Here is a 19,576-nt window from a genome sequence, read left to right as displayed (position 1 = left end):
TGACACTATTAACCATAATCACATAGCATACTAGTACCTGCATCTGCTTGTGTTTTCACATATCCATGGTTCATCCACTACTTATCATCCAAAATTTCCACAATTCAGCAGAACATCAGTAATTTTCTTACTGTGATTAATTTATATTAGTTATTGTCACCATTCTTTTCATATCTTTGGGTATCTTGGAATTTAGTTCATAGTGTTTAAAAAAATGAGGTTAGTAACTTACTCTTAAAAGGCACTGCTTTATTATTATATGTTTTTGATCATATTTGTTGTAACCTGTGTTCAGTTAGATATTCTCATTCAAGCCAACAAGTAGACTAGCATCTATGACAAATTCCACTATTGTGCAGATTTTTTTCTTATTGTTGAAATCCATCTAGCACCCTAAATAATACTAGAGGAGTAACAAGAAGCTAACACAAGAATGAGGTCATAAGACTTTAGCATTTTAGATGTAGATCATAAAGAAGTTCATATTCACCCGATCCCTGATTTCTTACAGCTATACACTAGTTTCTTTCTGCTCCCAGGCTCTGCCTCATTGCATGATTGTGTTTCATATTTTCTTTACACTTTCAGTTGAATTTTTGCAAGTAGTTTAAAACAAATAATTTCAGAAACATTTATGTTTACTTGTGTGTAATAGAAGTAAAGATACTGGGGGTATTTATAATGGACCTGATATCTTTAAAGTAGAAAAATATTATATTTCTTCCTGTGAATTCTAAATAAACCAGGAGCTCTATAATTAATCATTTTTGATATAATGTTTTTATTGTGAATTAGTTTCAGGTAAATGTGATTTTTAAAGTATTATTTTAATTCATTTGCATCAGAATGGGTGGGTTGCACAAGATTATAATGATAATATTTTGGATACTCATCAAAGAAAATTGTTCAACCACCACTCGAAAACCAGTTTATAGTATTCGTTTGACCACATTTTAAAATCAAGGGATTTCATTACTGTTGGAAAAATGACAGCAGACAAGGAAGTGGGTACCTAAAGAATATGTTCATCTCTAAAGCACAGTGACAGCATAACCTTTGTTTTTAGTCTTTATGTAATTCCATTTGCAACTTTTTAAAAACAGCTAATTTTTCATTTTAGCAATGTTAGTTTTTTCTTATGAAAATAATTTCTACTACAGAACTTTGAAAATTATTTTATTCTTGATTTAACATCTTTTTTAAACCACAGAGAACAATAATTTTATAATTAAGAATAGTTTTGAGGATGCCTGGGTGTCTCAGTGGGTTAAGCCTCTGCCTTCGGCTCAGGTCATGGTCTCAGTGTCCTGGGATCGAGCCCCCGCATCGGGCTCTCTGCTCAGCAGGGAACCTGCTTCCCCCTCTCTCTCTACCTGCCTCTCTGCCTACTTGTGATCTCTGTCTGTCAAATAAATAAATAAAAATATTAAAAAAAAAAAAGAATAGTTTTGAGCTCTTCATAGGATTTGTCTGTAAAATTTAGTCATTTAAATTAAAAAATTAAATTGTCTTTATGATTTTTAAATCAAAAATTCGATAGAATATTTCACCAGATATCTGTGAAACTAAGAAGTCTGTGAGTTTTGCACCATATTACTATTAAATACATAAAAATTAGATTAGTTGTTAGGTGCTATGTCATAGTATGTGTTATAATTATAACATACATGAAAGAAATACATGTACATATTCATGTAAAGGGATAGATGTGATCTTTAACTATTAACTATTAACTACAAGACTTAGCAGTATTCATTATAATTCAATTTGCTTTCTTTCATGCCGTTGGCATTTTTATATTTTAGCTGAGGTCCAAATGCAGAATCTTGAAATGTATTATTCTTTATATCATTAGAATAGTTCTTAGAGTAGTTCTTTATTAATTTTTAAAGGCCAGCTCTAGTTTTGGGAATGCATGTGAGTCTTATTTTTTTTTTTAATATACCTAAGCAGTTGACAAAAGATATTTCCAGAAATGAGCTATGTGATCTTTAACACCAGGCTGTGGAACAGATTTGATAATAAATATCTCATTACTTTTGAGATTTGTATATTGTACATGTGTAGCTTGGTAACTGAGTTCTATAAAAAGATCAGAATTAACTGGATTTTGTATATCTGTCATTTCTGCCGTGCCAAAAATCTGTGGAGTAGTTTGTAATTGCCATTGTTTGGGTTATTACGATAAACAGAGCTGATAAGGCTTATGCTATTTGCCTTGCGAGCTGCATTCATTTCACATCACTCTGTTGAATTAAAATTGTGTGCACATATCTTTGCTTATCAGTTTTATTTATCTGTCAGGAAGAGAGAAAGAAAGCATGTTTCCACCATATAAAACCTTATAACAAGCAGGTCAGAAATTATAATCATTATTCTAATATTCTAATGCAAATGAATGACTATATGTATATTTCTGTTATCTATCATTTAAAAGATATTCCTATAGGAAAATAGGGTTACTTTTTCCAAGTGCCCTTTTTCATATTTTGTCAAAGCTTATCATTTTAATTGGATTACCCAAGGTACAAGTGCAGATCTGCAGAATATAGCATGTTTTTTCTCTCCTTTGTCAAATATGTATAATTTTTCCTTAGAGATGCTTCTACAGTCTTACTATTTGCTTGGCAATGTTTCTAGATAGAAAATACAAGTTGATTGTGTGAAATGCTTTCATTTTCTCCCATGGTAGAAGTTCTTCATAATATTTCTATTCTTAGGCTCACCTATGAAATTCCCAAGCTCACCAGTGGTCACGTCAGATGAACTTTCAAATTTTCAGATGTCTGTGATAAGTTAAATACACAGGTACTTCCTTCACAAATTCTGTAACCTCTGACAATTGTCACACATTGTCATCACTATATGCCCACTTCAGTTTTCACTCCAGTGTACTGGGGAGTGATCTGGACGTCAAGAATTTGGAATGCTCCCCATCCTTGGTGTTTGTCCTACATATTACTTCTTTTAATTTTTTAAAAACATTTTATTAACATATAATGTATTATTAGCCCCAGGGGTACAGGTGTGTGAATCGCCAGGTTTACATACTTCATAGCACTCACCATAGCACATACATGTCCTACATATTACTTTGATGAGAGTTGTTTATTGCTGTGATCCTATGAATTTCCTGTTTGAATGTTATATCCAGTGGATTTTTCATGTATGCAGGACAATTCTGTGTTCTTTTGAACTGTTATCCAGTTTTTTATAGAGATGTTTTTTCCTCAAAAAAGTACAAATAAAGTACTGTTTTACAATCTGTCTCATACATTCAAATCTTCAGCAGTTGTTTTCATGTTCCAGTGATGGGAAAATCATTATTCATGGACAAAGAGCTTTGTCCATGAACTATCAGTCCTGCCAGTATTACCTTTGTGTTTTAAGGGACTTTTGCATTTTCAGTATTAGCTGGCCTTTGTTTTCTGGCAAAACAATTTATAGTTCATTCTCAGATAACTATACATATGGTATTTGTATTTTAATTAAAAAGACTGTTGTTATGTCTGATTCTTATAAGCAGAAATTCATTATAAGGACACTTTTCATTTCCTTGAAATGTTCCCTTTCTTTTTTTTCCAGGGCTCTTAAATTGCAAAGCCACTTAAATTATGTGCTTTGGGGAGTTAATTTTTGGCACCATATGTCTCTAAAAATGATTTAATTTTATCTAAAGCATGTTTGTAATGATATTTATATTCTGTAATACACAGAGACAATATAAGGAATTTTTTAAAAAGAAAAAAGTCTAGTCTGCTATTGTTCAACACAGTAACATGTCTAAGGTTGCAAAAATGTCTATTTATTTTGATTAATGTATTTTTAATATCTGAGCTCTGTTGTTGCCTTTTAACACTTTGACTTAACAAAGTGTCTTTACGAGATCAATTTGACTAACACAAAAATGTTACTGCCATTATTCTTTTTTAAAGATTTTTTTTTTTAATTTATTTGACAGAGGGGGGGGTGATCACAAGTAGGCAGAGAGGCAGGCAGAGAGAGAGGAGGAAGCAGGCTCCCCGCCAAGCAGAGAGCCCAACGTGGGGCTTGATCCCAGGACCCTGGGATTATGACCTGAGCTGAAGGCAGAGCTTTAACCCACTGAGCCACCCAGGTGTCCCATACTGCCATTATTCTTATTAGGGACCTCTCTGCCTGCTGCTCTGCTTACTTGTGATATCTCTCTCTCTCTATCAAATAAATAAATAAAATCTTTAGAAAAAAAAAAGTCTTGTACACAGAAGCCTTTTTTATATTTTAGCAGATGGTCAAATATAGTAGATTTTTTAAAGCTAGATTATAGTAAATTCTCTAAAAGTAAATAATCCTTGACTACAAAATATGGAGGATGCTTTGACAAAGCTAGGGTAAGCTTGCAGAGTTGTCTTTTTTAATGAAACAACTAAACATAGAGTAAGTTACAGAGTTATATATAAGGTACATGTAACTTTTATGATAAATTTCTGTGTACCTTTATCAGCTTTGTAAATATCAACGTTTGCATATTTGCTTTGTATGATTAGACCAATATGAATACACTCAAAAGACTCTGTCTGCCTATTCCCAATATTATTTCCCTCCTCTTTTCTGAGTTAGCCACTAGGTATTTATCAATTCTGTCCATATTTTTACTAATTGTAATTTTATCAATTATTAATTAATTTTATTAATTTTAAATGTAAACTTAATTTTCATATTATATATAAATGTACTGTATGTATCACATGCAATATTAGTGGATTTATTTTAAACTCTAGGCTTTAGGATATGAACATACTACAATGTATTTTTTTTATTACTCAAGTGTAAATAGATTGTTCCCACATTTTCACCATTGCAGGCAATGCTGTAAGTGAACATTATTTTATGTTTCCTTAGGAACGTAGTAAAATTGTTATTCAAGAGCACTATCTCTGACTTCAAAATGCATTAGATACCTGGAAATCTCATTAAGACACCAATTTTGGGGCTCTAGAGTTTCCGTTTCAGTAGATCAGAATAACTCTATTTCTAACAAGTTCCGTTGGGACAGTGATCCTACTGATCTGGAGGACTGCTGGTCTAGAATATGTAGGTTTAAGTATAATTGCTAGATCAAAGGGGAGCTACATCTCCAAATTTAATACATAATGTCTGATTGCTCTCCAGAGTCTTCGTGTCAAATTATACGCAAATTCAAACAGTGTATGGAAGTTCAGTTTTTTCCACAGCTTACCAAGAATTGGTATGGACAGGTTTTTGTAATAATTGCCAATGGGATGAGTGTAAATCATATTTATTTGTGCTCTACTATTAAGGTTAAAAATGTTTTCATTTTTTTTTAATTTTATTTTTTATAAACATATAATATATTTTTATCCCCAGGGGTACAGGTCTGTGAATCGCCAGGTTTACACACTTCACAGCACTCACCATAGCACATACCCTCCCCAATGTCCATAATCCCACCCCCCAACCCCCCTCCCCCCATTAAACCTCAGTTTGTTTTGTGAGATTAAGAGTCACTTATGGTTTGTCTCCCTCCCAATCCCATCTTGTTTCATTTACTCTTCTCCTACCCCTTAACCCCCCATGTTGCATCTCCTCTCCCTCATATCAGGGAGATCATATGACAGCCACATGCAGAAAAATGAAATTGGATCATTTCCTTACACCACACACGAAAATAGACTCAAAATGGATGAAGGATCTCAATGTGAGAAAGGAATCCATCAAAATCCTTGAGGAGAACACAGGCAGCAACCTCTTCGACGTCAGCCGCAGCAACATCTTCCTAGGAACATCGCCAAAGGCAAGGGAAGCAAGGGCAAAAATGAACTATTGGGATTTTATCAAGATCAAAAGCTTTTGCACAGCAAAGGAAACAGTTAACAAAACCAAAAGACAACTGACAGAATGGGAGAAGATATTTGCAAATGACATATCGGATAAAGGGCTAGTGTCCAAAATCTATAAAGAACTTAGCAAACTCAACACCCAAAGAACAAATAATCCAATCAAGAAATGGGCAGAGGACATGAACAGACATTTCTGCAAAGAAGACATCCAGATGGCCAACAGACACATGAAAAAGTGCTCCACATCACTCGGCATCAGGGAAATACAAATCAAAACCACAATGAGATACCACCTCACACCAGTCAGAATGGCTAAAATGAACAAGTCAGGAAATGACAGATGCTGGCGAGGATGCGGAGAAAGGGGAACCCTCCTACACTGTTGGTGGGAATGCAAGCTGGTGCAACCACTCTGGAAAACAGCATGGAGGTTCCTCAAAATGTTGAAAATAGAACTACCCTATGACCCAGCAATTACACTGCTGGGTATTTACCCTAAAGATACAAACGTAGTGATCCGAAGGGGCACGTGCACCCAAATGTTTATAGCAGCAATGTCTACAATAGCCAAACTATGGAAAGAACCTAGATGTCCATCAACAGACGAATGGATAAAGAAGATGTGGTATATATACACAATGGAATACTATGCAGCCATCAAAAGAAATGAAATCTTGTCATTTTTTTTTTAAGTGTTCAATGATTCAGTTGTGTATAACACCCAGTGCTCATCACAACACATATCCTCCTTAATACCCATCACTGGCTACCCCATCTCCCCACCTCCCTCCCTTCTGTAACCCTCAGAACAAACCCAGTTTGTTCCCGGAATCCAGAGTCCCTCATGGTTTGTCTCCCTCTCTGATTTCTTGCCTTTCAGTTTTCCCTCCATTCCCCTATGGTCCTCTGTGCTATTCCTTATATTCCACATATGAGTGAAACCATATGATAATTGTCTTTCTCTGCTTGACTTTATTTCACTTAGCATAATCTTCTCCAGTTGCATTCATGTGGATGCAAATGGTGGGTATTCATCCTTTCTGATGGCTGAGTAATATTCCATTGTATATATGAACCACATCTTTTCAAATGTTTATAAATAAAATAGCTTTCTTTTTCTGTGAATTGTCTATGTGTATTATTTGCCCATTTTTCTGGTATATTGCTTGTATTTTTCCTTATTGATTTATAGGGGTTCTTTCTATGTTAAGGAAATTAATTCTTGCTGGCTGTCTGTTAGTATCTTCTTTAAACCTCTGGTTAATTTTGTTACTCTGCTTAAACTTAAATTGTAAAAAATTCAGCATAATTACATTTACCAATTCCTTCCCTTAGAATTTATTATTTTAGTATTTTATTTAAAACGGCTTCCCCTTCTAAAGATTAGTTTTAAATACAGCTTTTCTCAATTTAGTTTACCTAGCTTTTATGTTAGTGTATATTCTAAGTTAAGGATCTAACTTTATTTTAGACACTTATAGAGAGAAAAACAGTTATGCCATCCTTTCTCCACTAATTTAAGTGCTGTGTCATATTTCAGACTTAAATATTTTATATGAATGTTTTGTTCATCTGTCTTTTCTGACCAAATGCTTATCCATTCCAATGTTGACATTACTGTTAGTTCCTACATCTGTATATATTGTATGTCGGGGTTTTTTTAGCTTGTTCTTCTATTTCACAATTGTCTTAGCTATTCTCAGTCCCTTATTCTTCTGTATGAGTTTTAGATCAAGTTCTATGAAACCTGATGGGATTGTAGACTACTTTGTGAAAAATTGACCTGCCCATAACATTCTTTTTACATATGTGGACAGGCTATACCTCTCCATTTATTTAGTTATTACTTTATATTTTTAAAATTTTTTTAACTTTCTCTGTATATTTCCCTACATATTCTTTACTGGATTGAAACCTAGATATCTTACATTTTGTATTGTGATTATGAATGGTATTTTAAAATCATGATTCAAAATTAGTTACAATTAATTTTTTAATTCTTTTCAGTGCTGATGTTGTAGGCAAAAAAAGTTCCTAAACTCTATCATTACCTCCTATTGTTGATTTGTAGAACCTCTTTAATTTTTTGTGTAGACATTCTTCCTCTTATACCTATTTTCTTTCATTTTCTTATTGTTTGGCAGTATCTGCAGTAAAATTTGGAAAAGAGGTACTGATTCCTGATAGACTTTCTGCATTTTTCCTAACATTTATGGGAATGTCCTCAAGTATCTCTATTTACTAAAATATTTGTTCAAAGTTGTGGGTTTATACCTTTATCAGGTTAAAGAAATTTTCTTCTGTTCCTATTCCTAGTTTGCTAAGATAATTTTTTCATTGCTGATTGTTTTCATTCTGTGTTTATTCATATCGACTTCTCTTGGGGATGATTATTTTTTCTTTGATATATTGATGTATTACATGAAAATATGTGCTGATAATGAACCATTTTTAAATTTCTGGAACTATTAAATTATAGTTCCTTTACGCTGTCTTCAATTAATGAGCTCCTAGATGGTACAAACTACATTCTATCAATCAATAAGTATTTATTAATCACTCTCTTATTACTAATAAATCATTTTCAGCTTCAGTCTTAAACCAAACTGTGAATTAGGAGATCACTTTTGCTTTACATTCAGAAAATATGGATAGTAAATTATTTCCTTGCTAGGCAAAGAGAGAAGAAAGAAAAAGAGTTTAAAATCTATCATTAAATATTGCTGCAAAAAAATTGTCTCCAATTTAGCAGCTTAAGCTAATAAACATTTATTTTCTCACAAAGTTTCTGAAAGACAAGAACTGGGAGCTGTATAGATGGGTGATTTGGCTCACAGTCTCCTACAAGGTTGCAATCAAGTTGGTCAGGGTGGCAGTCATCTGAAGAGACTGGAGAATCTGCTTTCAAGATCACTCACAGGGCGTTGTTGGCAAAAGGAAGTTTCAATTCCTCACCATGTGGGTCTTTTACAGAGCTGCTTACATGACATGGGAGCTAGCTATTCCCAAATCAAAATATCTGAGAGAATTAGAGAGAGAGAAAACCCAAGACAGAAGCCTCGGAGTTTGTGTGGGAGTGTGTGCCCGTTTGTAAGTGCCTACTATCTGCCCTGTTCTGTTCTTTATAAGACAGCAAGACCTGCCTACACTCAAAGGGAGGATTATCCAATAATTTGACGGTCTATTTTTAAAATTACATCTATGAACACTGTTTTTCTCTAACAGTAAATAACAAATGTACTTCAACTCTATATTACCCCATTCTTCACAGTGTGTCCCCAATATCTCTTTTACACTAGGATAATAAGGCTTTATTTTTGTGTCTTCCATAATGTAAACCACACAACTGTATACTCCAACCTAGCCACAGAAAATACCTGAAAATTGATGCTTTGAAAGTTCGAATGCTTTGAAAGTTCTAATTTCAATGCTGAGAACATGAATGGTGTAAGATAATATTTCCGTGCTAATTTGGTTATGGCTGGGCCTACAAAATTGAGGGCACTGAAGTTGAGGATCTTTTTTTCAGAATGACTCTTTTCCTGTTCCAATATGCTCCTTCTGAGTTTTCTATGAGACTGTATCCATTCTCCTCCATAATTCTTGTAATATGTGCTGGATACTAAGCAGCAACCCAGTTACTCTATCAGCGCCTCTAAATTCCATCCTTACTTCGTAAGTACACAGCAAGTCCTTACAGTGCCTTTGCATAACCCCATCCAGTGTGTTTTGTGTCCCTTACTGTTCTTTTTTGTTTCTCTAACACCACTCCCTCATCTCACCTTATGTTCCCTAAAATTGGAAGGAGAGGGTAGGAATATAATCAATTCAGGAAGAAATTATTACATTTCAAAATGCAATCCTTGAAGAGTTTCATTTCAGAAATACTAGGTTAATTGAAGTGGGTGATATCAAAAATTGTTCCAGTTCCTTTGACTTTCCAACCTAAATTCTGTGACTTTTCCACTCACAACTGAATCCTCTCTCTTCAGTTTCCCCTTTACATATTTCTGTGTCTCTTACATTCACTTCGCTTATCTTACTCTTCTCTCGTTAATTTGCAAGTTCTTGAATGTCTTACTCGCTTATTTGCTTTGCCACTGAAATTTTACCAGTTCACTTTATTGAGTTAATTTCAGTATTTATTGAGTGATTACTTTCTACTAACATCTTAAAATTGGGCTTTTATCATAACCATTCTCTTAAAATAGTTGTCATCATGTTCAAATCAACTGTCATTTCTAGCACCTTAAATATTTTTCCATATATGTATTTTATTGATCATCTCATTGTCTTTAGTGTGGATATGTATGTATATATGTTACTTTTATTGGATGCTGATTCTCTCTACGAATTCCTTCATTTTTTTTCTGTCCCAGTTCTTTTTTCAGGAGCCTATTAGCTATAAATTTAAAAATTTAGAAAAAAAAAAACCACTTTTGAGATATTACTCTTTTTTAGTTGATACATAAGGAGCTTCTTTGCTTAAGTAGCTTAACACATGTGTATGAACTAATCTAAGACCTTTGTAGCTACCTCAAGCTAGAATTCAGAAAACTGAACAAAATAGATTTACTGTATACAGCTGTTTCTCCTCATGTAAGATGTGGATAGGGTACCATTAATTCTCAGTTCACTTTGGTTTATGAGCTCCCACTTGTAAAACCTTTCACATGTTGAGAGCTCCTACTTATAAAAAAAATTACCTTCAGTTTAAGGAATTCTAAAACTCATCTTCCTCTTATTTGCCCTTGTCATATTCGTAGATATCATAATAATGGTGTAATGCATAGACTAAAGTGTATTAACTTCTTAGTGAGTCTTTTAAGATATAGAATATACTCCTGCAGTGGCTGTCATGGGGAGAAATTATTTTAATATTATATTTGAATATTTACTTATTTATTTTAATTTTATATTTCAGTATTATATTTAAACTATTAAATATCACAGAAAATCATTTAATAATGACAGACTGTCTCTTCAAAAAGTGAATTAATCATGAATTCAATAGCCTAAATTATCTGAAATGTCCTTAAATTCCAGGTAATGTATTTCAGCATTAGCAAGCTGAAAATCAAATAGTGTTCAAGGTTATTCTTTTTTTACAAGTTAACCAAGAATAGTGGTTTCATTATTCTGTGGACTTGCATAAATACCTCTGTGTTGCTTATTACAGTGGATCAAAATAATGATTATAAACAATTCACATAAAATACTAGGTGACTATTTTTAAAACTGTTGTTTTTAGGTAAGCTGTTTTATTGAAATATGCTTCCAGAAAAGTTCATAAGTCATCCATGCACAGTCTGCTGAGGTTTTGCATAGGATCCCTTACATGTAACCAGTACCCAGAGCAATAAATAAAACATAAAAAAATCATACTTCTTTAACACTTTTATTCTGTTGTAAAGGCATCTGATATGAAATTTTTGGTGTTTATTTTTTATTCTAGAAAATATACTAAGAGGAAGTCAACATGAACAACTATCCATATTACCAATAAAAAGAGGTTTCAGTGACATTATATTTTAATATGGCTTTTATCATTAATTTTTATGAAGTTTATTTCTTCAAAAATAACCTAATTATAACGATTCTTGATGGTGCGTCTATGTTAACTGTTGAGGGACACATGTTCATTGTCTTGGTGAAGCTTCTACCGTGTTTGTTGTTGTTTGGTTTTATATTAAATATCCAAAATGTATGTATAAATATCCAAAATGTATGCCTCATAAGAGAAGTCTTTTTCTGTGAAGATGCAATATTAAACGTCTCACCTCTAAACATTGTATCCACTGTACCTTAGTGCAGTGAGATATTTCTATGTCACACAGTCAGAGGGAGGTAGATTAATAGGGAGTTCTTGCTGGAAATCTCTTCCCTGTTATTGTTCTCCCTCAGCAGTTGATGGCTAAGTTAATTCTCTTTAGTTTTGTCATGCTCTAAAGCACACATTGCCAAGCAATGGTAAGCTTTATGAGGAAAAAAAAAGAAGCAATGGTGTCCATCAAAGTCTCAAAGTTGCATTTTTAAACTTTGGCTTGACCTGATGTGCCATTCAAAAAAGCTTCAAAAGATTATTTTTTTTAAAGAAAGGTTCAATATGTCCCGAGGCTATCGGTTTTGAGTTAAACTGGGTGAAGTAGAAATATTTTACTCATCAGCTTTGCAGTCACAGAGTTTGCCTCAGCTAGAACAAAACTGCTGAGGCATTTAGAGAAAATTAACCCCCCATCCTGGCGGCCAGATGTGACTGGTTTCTGATGAATGCACATGAGTGGGCTGAAAAATCAAGAGACTGTGAAATTCCTGTCAGGTCCGTACAGTGCAGAATGGGCTATTGACTGCTTTCTATATTTCCCTCCATCATTCTTCTTGAACACTGCCATTAATTTCCTCTCCTACTCTGACTTGTGTTTTTTCCCCTCCCTCTTCCCTTCAGCTCTGTCAGCTGCAAAGAAGGATACACAAGGTGTGGCAGAAGCACTTCAAACTCGTGGTCCTCTACAGCCAGATGAGGCTGGCCAAGTTCCAGACAGACTCTCAAGAGAGTATTAAGAAAATATTAGCTGTGCAGGTAGGTGATTGCAGGGAAGTAGGAAAGATCATTCTGATCTAGATTGAAAAGCAAATGATGGGTAGTGTGATGAAGCATTAAAACCATATCCCATCAGAGTTTTATAAATTTTTAACCTCTTTAATAAACTGGAATTGCATGAAGGATGAATTCAGTAAGTTAGCATATTTAGCGTGCATACTTTGGGGGAAAAGGGAGATTGAACTTATTTTTCACAAACCTCAAAACAGATTTTTATAAACACATTTGGTATAAATATATATTTTCAAATCTTCAGGCTTTGCAGATGCCATTCAGCTGTTTAAGAGATATTGTCAACAGTTGCCCTGTGTTGCTTTTGTGTGAAATCTACTTCAGTGAAAATGACACTTATGTTTATTTTATTTAACTGTTTTCTTTCCCCTTCCATTTCGAAGGAGGCTTGTCCTCCTAAGGAGATTTGGAGATGACTTTATTTGAAAAATAAGCAAGTTGTGTTTAGAATATAACTGTGGTTCCAGATGTATGAAATTTTATTGTTTGTCTCTGTAAAAACTTTTAGTGGATCAGTTGTCTTTAAGACTGATCTATTTTAGAAACCCATATTAACTATGTAAAGACTATTTAGGGAAACTTACATTTTTTAGATTAATATTTCATTATTTGAAATGTTATAATATGCATAAAACATGATTTCCCAAAGGAAAACAACCACCTCCTTGTTCTATTAAAAAACAAAAAATACAAGTACCTGTTCTATAAAATAAAATGCACATGCTCTTTAAAACCATAATCTTCATTAACCTGTAGCATAAACAACGCATGCTGAACCTAAACAAACCAAATCTTTTTCTAAAATTTTAATTACATGTGCATTTCATAAAAAAGATGCACAATTTGCCTTAATCAAAGGATTTTGTAAAATACTTTCAAAGCTATTTCAAATTTCATTTTTACTGGTGGCTATTTTTGCTCTTTTCCTCTGAGGATGTATATATGTAATATATATATTTTATATATATTTACATATCTTATACATATATCTCTCCCATAAGAAGTACATATATAAGGTATATGTACTTAATATAAGGATTCCACTGATAATAGATTATAACAAAATTTTTAAATAATAGAAATTTAAAGTTTTGAAAAGGTAAAGCTTAAATGTGTAGATTTAATTGATATTCATATATAAACTTGAGTATAAACTACAATTGCAGTAATTTTGAAGGCAGGAGGTTGTTTTTTGTTTTTTGTTTTTTTCCTTAAAAGTCTGTTAACAGATAGTATGTTAAAAATTATGGAGTTCCTATAACTTGTGATTCCCTTTTAAATATTCAAAGGTAAATTGCATGTTCTATTTATTATTTTAGAAAAATCTCATACTTCTGCCTAAGTGTAAGCATTCTTAAATGATAAATTTAAATTAGGATGTATTTTGTAAATTAGAGTATATTTTGAAATATTGAAATATTGAAAATGTCAGTAGAAACTTTGAATATTGGTAAAGTGAACTCTCAGTCCATAACCTACAGTAATCTTATTCTAACTTTTTATTGGAAACTCACCAATGCATTTTTTTTTTACTAAATTTGATTTTAAATTACTTATTTTGATGGATGTTATGTGAAGAGTTATAAATGATAAGATAGTATTAGTAGAAAGATTCAACTACTCTGCTTCTAGGGACACAGTAACAAGGCTGGGTTGTATTTGAGGAACTTGAGGAACATAATTTAGTGGATTCTTATCTGATGGGGATGACTTCAATTTAGAATATTTCAACTTTGGCTTTTAGTAGAAACATTGAAACATAATTATCAGGATCTTGCCATAAAACTATAGAAACGTGGGCAATCCTCTCGAAAACTCAGCTTCTAAACCTTCAGCATGGTACACAATGACTGTCATGACCCAGTTCCTGCTAAACTTCCCAGCTTTATCTCTCTCCAGATTAGTTCCTTAAAGTCTATATCAGCTGCTCCAAAATTCCTGATCCACTAAATAAGAAACCTCTTATTTAACTCCTTCTTCCTTTCCTGTGCCTATACTTTTATCTCTTTCTGTTATACTCTTATTATCTTACCTATTAAAGAACATCTGACTCAAATCAAACATCTCTACAAAATCCTTCCCAAGAACCTTCCTTTTCTTTACTTCCCACTCTATTCTGTACATATCACCAAACCACAGCTGTATTTTCAGCACCTTACTCCTTCTACTTGTTGCTATGCTTTTCTTTCTAGAAGATTCTAAGCTCCTTTGGGGCTGTACATCATCAGTGAAATTAGTTCAGTTCTTGCTCAGTTCATTTTTAGTGTGTATGATAGGAAGGCCATTAAGGGTTTCTAAAAGTTTCCCACGACTATCTTGTTTTCACTTATTATATCAACTTTTTTTTAGGTTTTATTTATTTATTTGAGAGAGAGGGAGCATGAGCAGGGAGCGGGCAGAAGGAGAAGCAGAATTCTGTTGAGCAGGAATCCTGATACTGGGCTCAATCCCAGGACCCTGTAATCATGACCTGAGCCAAAGGCAGACACTTAACCAACTGAACCACACAGACCCACCTCAAATTTTTTTAAATGAAAACATAGTAGAGTGATTTAGTATGTTGCAGAATGGGTTTGCAGTCTCTACACTTTGAGTTAACATGACTAAAAATTGCTTAATAGACCAGATGCTATTGCTCTCTGTTTTCATATGATTTAGTAGCATGTCAATACTATGGAATCTAATGTTTTATATTTTGAAGGTAGTGCTAAAATGATGCCATAAGATATTAGTGAATTATTAAAAAAGATATTAGTAAATTATTTGATGAGAAAATCATCTGATGAATCTTTAAAAAAAATTGTATATAACTGTTATTGAACAAAATCAATTCAAAATAAACATTAAGCAGAAAAAGGAAACTTTGTTTCACCCTTGGCCTTGAAGCAATTGTAGGACTATCCAAAAACAAACAAACAAACAAACAAACAACAACAACAAAAACCCCATAATTTGTAAATCCACAGATGGCAAAAAAACAGGCCACATAAGCTTTTGAATAACATAATCAAACAGAAACTGGTAAAATGAAATATAACTAGAATAAAGTATTGGTGTATTTGACATCAAAGTCATTTGTATAATATATATATATATATGTATGTATATATATATATATATATGTATGTATATATATATATATGGATGTATATATATATATATATATATATATGGATTTTAGTTGACTGAAATTTTAACCTGAGCCAAAGTGAGCTACTACCATCCTAAGACCAATGCCATGTTCCAGCTCTGGCAAGCTCGTGAGGCTCCTTGAATCTCACAGTGTAGGGCATATTTTATATCCCTAACCTCACCTCTCAGCCCATATAACGTACTATCATTGCATTATTTTTCTCTTTTTATTTTTAATTTATTTACTGTTGTGATTTTTAATACTTCTTGGGCGTCTTATTTTGGAAAAAGACTGGATCTAACTCATCATTTAAATAAGAGAATGTGATGTGACAAACGTGTTCATGTGATCTTGGACTTTGAAGTCACAAATGTTTTGTCTTGTTAAAGGAGATGATAGTCCCATTGCACTTTTTCAAAAGTTGAGTATATCTGCAGAATTTTATAAAGGTTTAGGAAGTATAATTTAAGGACCATATTGATATACTAGAGTGCAGCAATGTAATAAAAAACAGGGAGAAGGAGAAATATACAAATTTAGAATGCTTCATTGTAAAAGGGAAAGACTTTGAGTGGAAGGACAAACTCTAAGGAGCTAAGTGAAGCTTGGCAACACCTGGACCCATAATGGAAGAGACGAGATGGTGGGTTTGGGCTCAGTAGGAAAACATTTGCTCTCCAACACGCACTGCTGGTGCTCAAGCAGAAACACTGCAGTGGTTGAGGGAAAGCAAACTGTCTAAGAGTCAGCCCAGAGAGCACCTTCTTAGTCTGCATTCCTGGAGTGTTCACCTAACCTCCTTGCACAGACATTTGTGTGTGGTCTGTATGTCCTCACCCACTAGAATGTGAGCCTTCTCCATTGAAAAGCATTTCTTATTTGTTCATCTTTATCCTCCTGGCACCAACTATAGTTTTTAATATGTAAGTGCTGAAAAATATTTGTTGAGTGAACTGATTATTGTGTGAATTGGTGAAATGGTTTATTAAGATTTAATGTGATCACTTCAAAGGTCTTTCAAGCTCAAGATGCCTACATTTCTGTATGTCAATAAACAAAAGCATTCTCTAGGTGCTTTGCCAAGAAGTTTGATGACACAGAAGTAAGGTCTTAGTCATTTCATACATTTGTGCATGCACACACACACACACACACACACACACACAATACATATAGGGACAGACCAATTTCTTATTTCTGGAAGACAGCTACACAAATTTTAAAAAACCAGAAAAACACAAGATAAAAATCAAAAATTGTTTGGAGGCTGGAAGGATGGCGGAGTAGGAGGACCCTATGCTCTTCTTGTCTCACAGATATAACTAGATAACATTCACAACAGCAAGAATAACCCAGAAATCAACCTGAAGACTGCCAGAACAAACTCCACAACTAAAGGTGGAGAAGAGGCCACATCAAAGAAGATAGGAAGGGTGAAGATGAGGTTTGGGAGTGAATCAGACAAGACTGTGACTGTCAGAAGTGGGAAGGGAGCCCATGGTGTGCAGAAGAGCAAAAAGCAGACTAACACTGGAAAGCCCTCACAGGGAAGATAAATCCCCATAACATATGGCTTTAAAAGTAAGAAGGGTTGAATCTCGTGAGTTTGTACAACTACCAGTACTTAAAACATGGGATTTTAAAAATCGGTGGGTTTGGCTCCTGAAAGGACTGGAGGGCATTAAGCAATAGAGTCCCTACCCTTAAAGCAACAGCATGGACAAAAGCCCATGGAGATACAGCATGGAAGCAGAAGTTTGAAAAATGACAGGGGCAAAAAGGAGGGAGAGTTACTTACTCATCTCAGAGCATGGACAGAGAGGCAGTGATCACAGGGAGACCCCTCAGGAGCAGAGAAGCTTAAAGCACCATTTCCCTTCCCCTCCTCTAAGTATAAACACAGGGCCACCTGAGCAGGCCCACAAGGTGCCAACACTCCCTGCCTAACTTGCTTACACCAAGCCCTGTCCCCGGCATTTCTGTGTGTTCACCTTCCTCATCACTGTTGCCTCAGTCCAGGTGCTAAAAGTCTCCTCCCCCTGAAGACCAGCACAAACCCCACCAACACCTCATCTCCCAACTTAACCATTTTATGGGACCTTGGTTTCAGTGGCTGCAGTGGCAGTGGCAACAGCCTCATTTCATAAGCAAACAAGTGCATACCTTGTTAAAATGCACCCCACCCAGCTAGTGACTGAACATGGCCCACAAGAGGCAAAGAGAGCCTCTGTACATGACTGGACTGAAGGAAAAGTTGGCTAGGGCACAATAGCAGGGCAGATACAACACACATAGTAGACACTCCCTGAAGTGTCAAATCCTGGGGAACAAAGGGCATTGCACTGCAGGGCACTACAGGATGGCTTCTTTGTAAAGCCATTGCATTCAAGAGCAGAAGATGTAGCTGACTCATCTAACACAAAGAAACAGAGAAGTAGACAAAATAATGAGACAGAGGAATATGACCCAAAGGAGAGAATCATAAAAAAACACAAGAGAACTAAGCAAAATGGTATGAATATTATGCCAGATAGTGAATTTAAAATCATGATCATAAAGATGCTCACTGGACTTGACAAAGGAGTGGACAACATCAGTGAGACCCTTAACAAAGAAATTAGAAAGAATCAATCAGAGACGAAGAATACAATAAATGAAATTAAAAATACACTTGGTGGAATAAATAGCAGGCTAGAGAAACGAATCAATGACCTGGAAGACAGAGTAATGAAAAGTAATCAAGCTGAGCAAATGAGAGGAAAAAGGATTATGCAAATGAGAATAGACTTAGGGAAATCCATTAGTCCATCAAGTTTAATAACATTCATATTACAGGGATCCCAGAAGAAGAAGAGAGAAAGGGGACAGAAAATTTACTGGAAGAAATAATAGCTGAAAACTTTTCTAATCTGGGGAAGGAAACAGATGTCCAGACCCAGGAGGCACAAAGATACCCCAAAAGTCAACACATGGAGGTTTATACCAAGACACATAGTAATTAAAATGGCAAAAAATAGTGATAAAGAAAATAATTTAAAGCAGCAAGAGAAAAGAAGACAGTTACAAAAGAAACCCCATAAGGCTATTAGCAGATTTTTTTTTTTTTTTTTTTTTTTTTTTTTTTTTTTTTTTTTAGCAGAAACATTGCAGTCCAAAAGGAATTGGCATGATATATTCAAAGTGCTGAAAGGGAAACATCTACAGCCAAGAATATTCTATCTAACAATGCAATCATTCAGGTGTTTCTGAAACAAACAAAATCTAAAGGAGTCATGACCACTAAACCAGCCCTACAAGAAATATCAAAGGGGACCCTGTGAGTGGAAAGGAGAGACAATAAGTGAGAGTACAAAAAGTTGGAAGCACAAAAGGAGTAAAATAAATATATCTATAAAAACTGGTCAAGGGATTCACAAAATAAAATGATGTAAAATATGATGCTATATACCTAAAACATGGAGGGGAGAGGAATAAAGAATAGGTTCCAACTTAAGCAACCCATCAACTTAATATAGACTATTATATGCAGAAGATGTTATACAAACCTAATGGTAACCATAAATCAAAAACCAGTAATAGATATGCAAAGAATAAAGAGAAAGGAATCCAAGTGTATCACTAAAGAAAGCCAACAAACCATGAAAAAGAGCAAGAGAAGAAAGGATCAGAGAAAAACTATAAAAACAACCACATAACAAGTAACTAAATGGCAATATATACATATCTATCAATAATTACTTTGAATGTAAATGGACAAATGCTCCAATCAAAAAACATAGGGTGACAGAGCTGATTAAAAAAAAAAAAGACCCATCTATGTGCTGTCTGTAAGAGACACATTTCAGACCTAAAGATACATCCAGATTGAAAGTGAGATGATGGAGAAAGTGTAGCGTTAAAATGAATGTCAAAAGAAAGCCAGGTAGCAATACTAATATCAGACAAAATTGATTTTAAAACAAAGAGTGTAAAGAGACAAAGAAGCATACT

The 19,576-nt window shown here is 34.2% G+C and overlaps 1 protein-coding gene across 1 annotated transcript in view; it reads left to right on the top strand.

Moving 5' to 3' along the window:
- Positions 1-19,576, top strand: part of LOC111142411 (coiled-coil domain containing 178) — a 397,276-nt gene that overhangs the window by 341,939 nt on the left and 35,761 nt on the right. Inside the window, exon 19 of the mRNA XM_022495479.1 lies at positions 12,286-12,420. Coding sequence (XP_022351187.1) covers positions 12,286-12,420 — 135 coding nt within the window. The remainder of the gene's footprint in view (positions 1-12,285; positions 12,421-19,576) is intronic.

Source organism: Enhydra lutris, unplaced genomic scaffold (assembly GCF_002288905.1).
Source record: "Enhydra lutris kenyoni isolate GAN:26980312 unplaced genomic scaffold, ASM228890v2 scaffoldscaffold8, whole genome shotgun sequence".
Lineage (NCBI taxonomy): Eukaryota > Metazoa > Chordata > Mammalia > Carnivora > Mustelidae > Enhydra > Enhydra lutris.
Note: the sequence above shows the minus strand (reverse complement) of the source record. Positions and strands in the feature narration are given on the sequence as shown.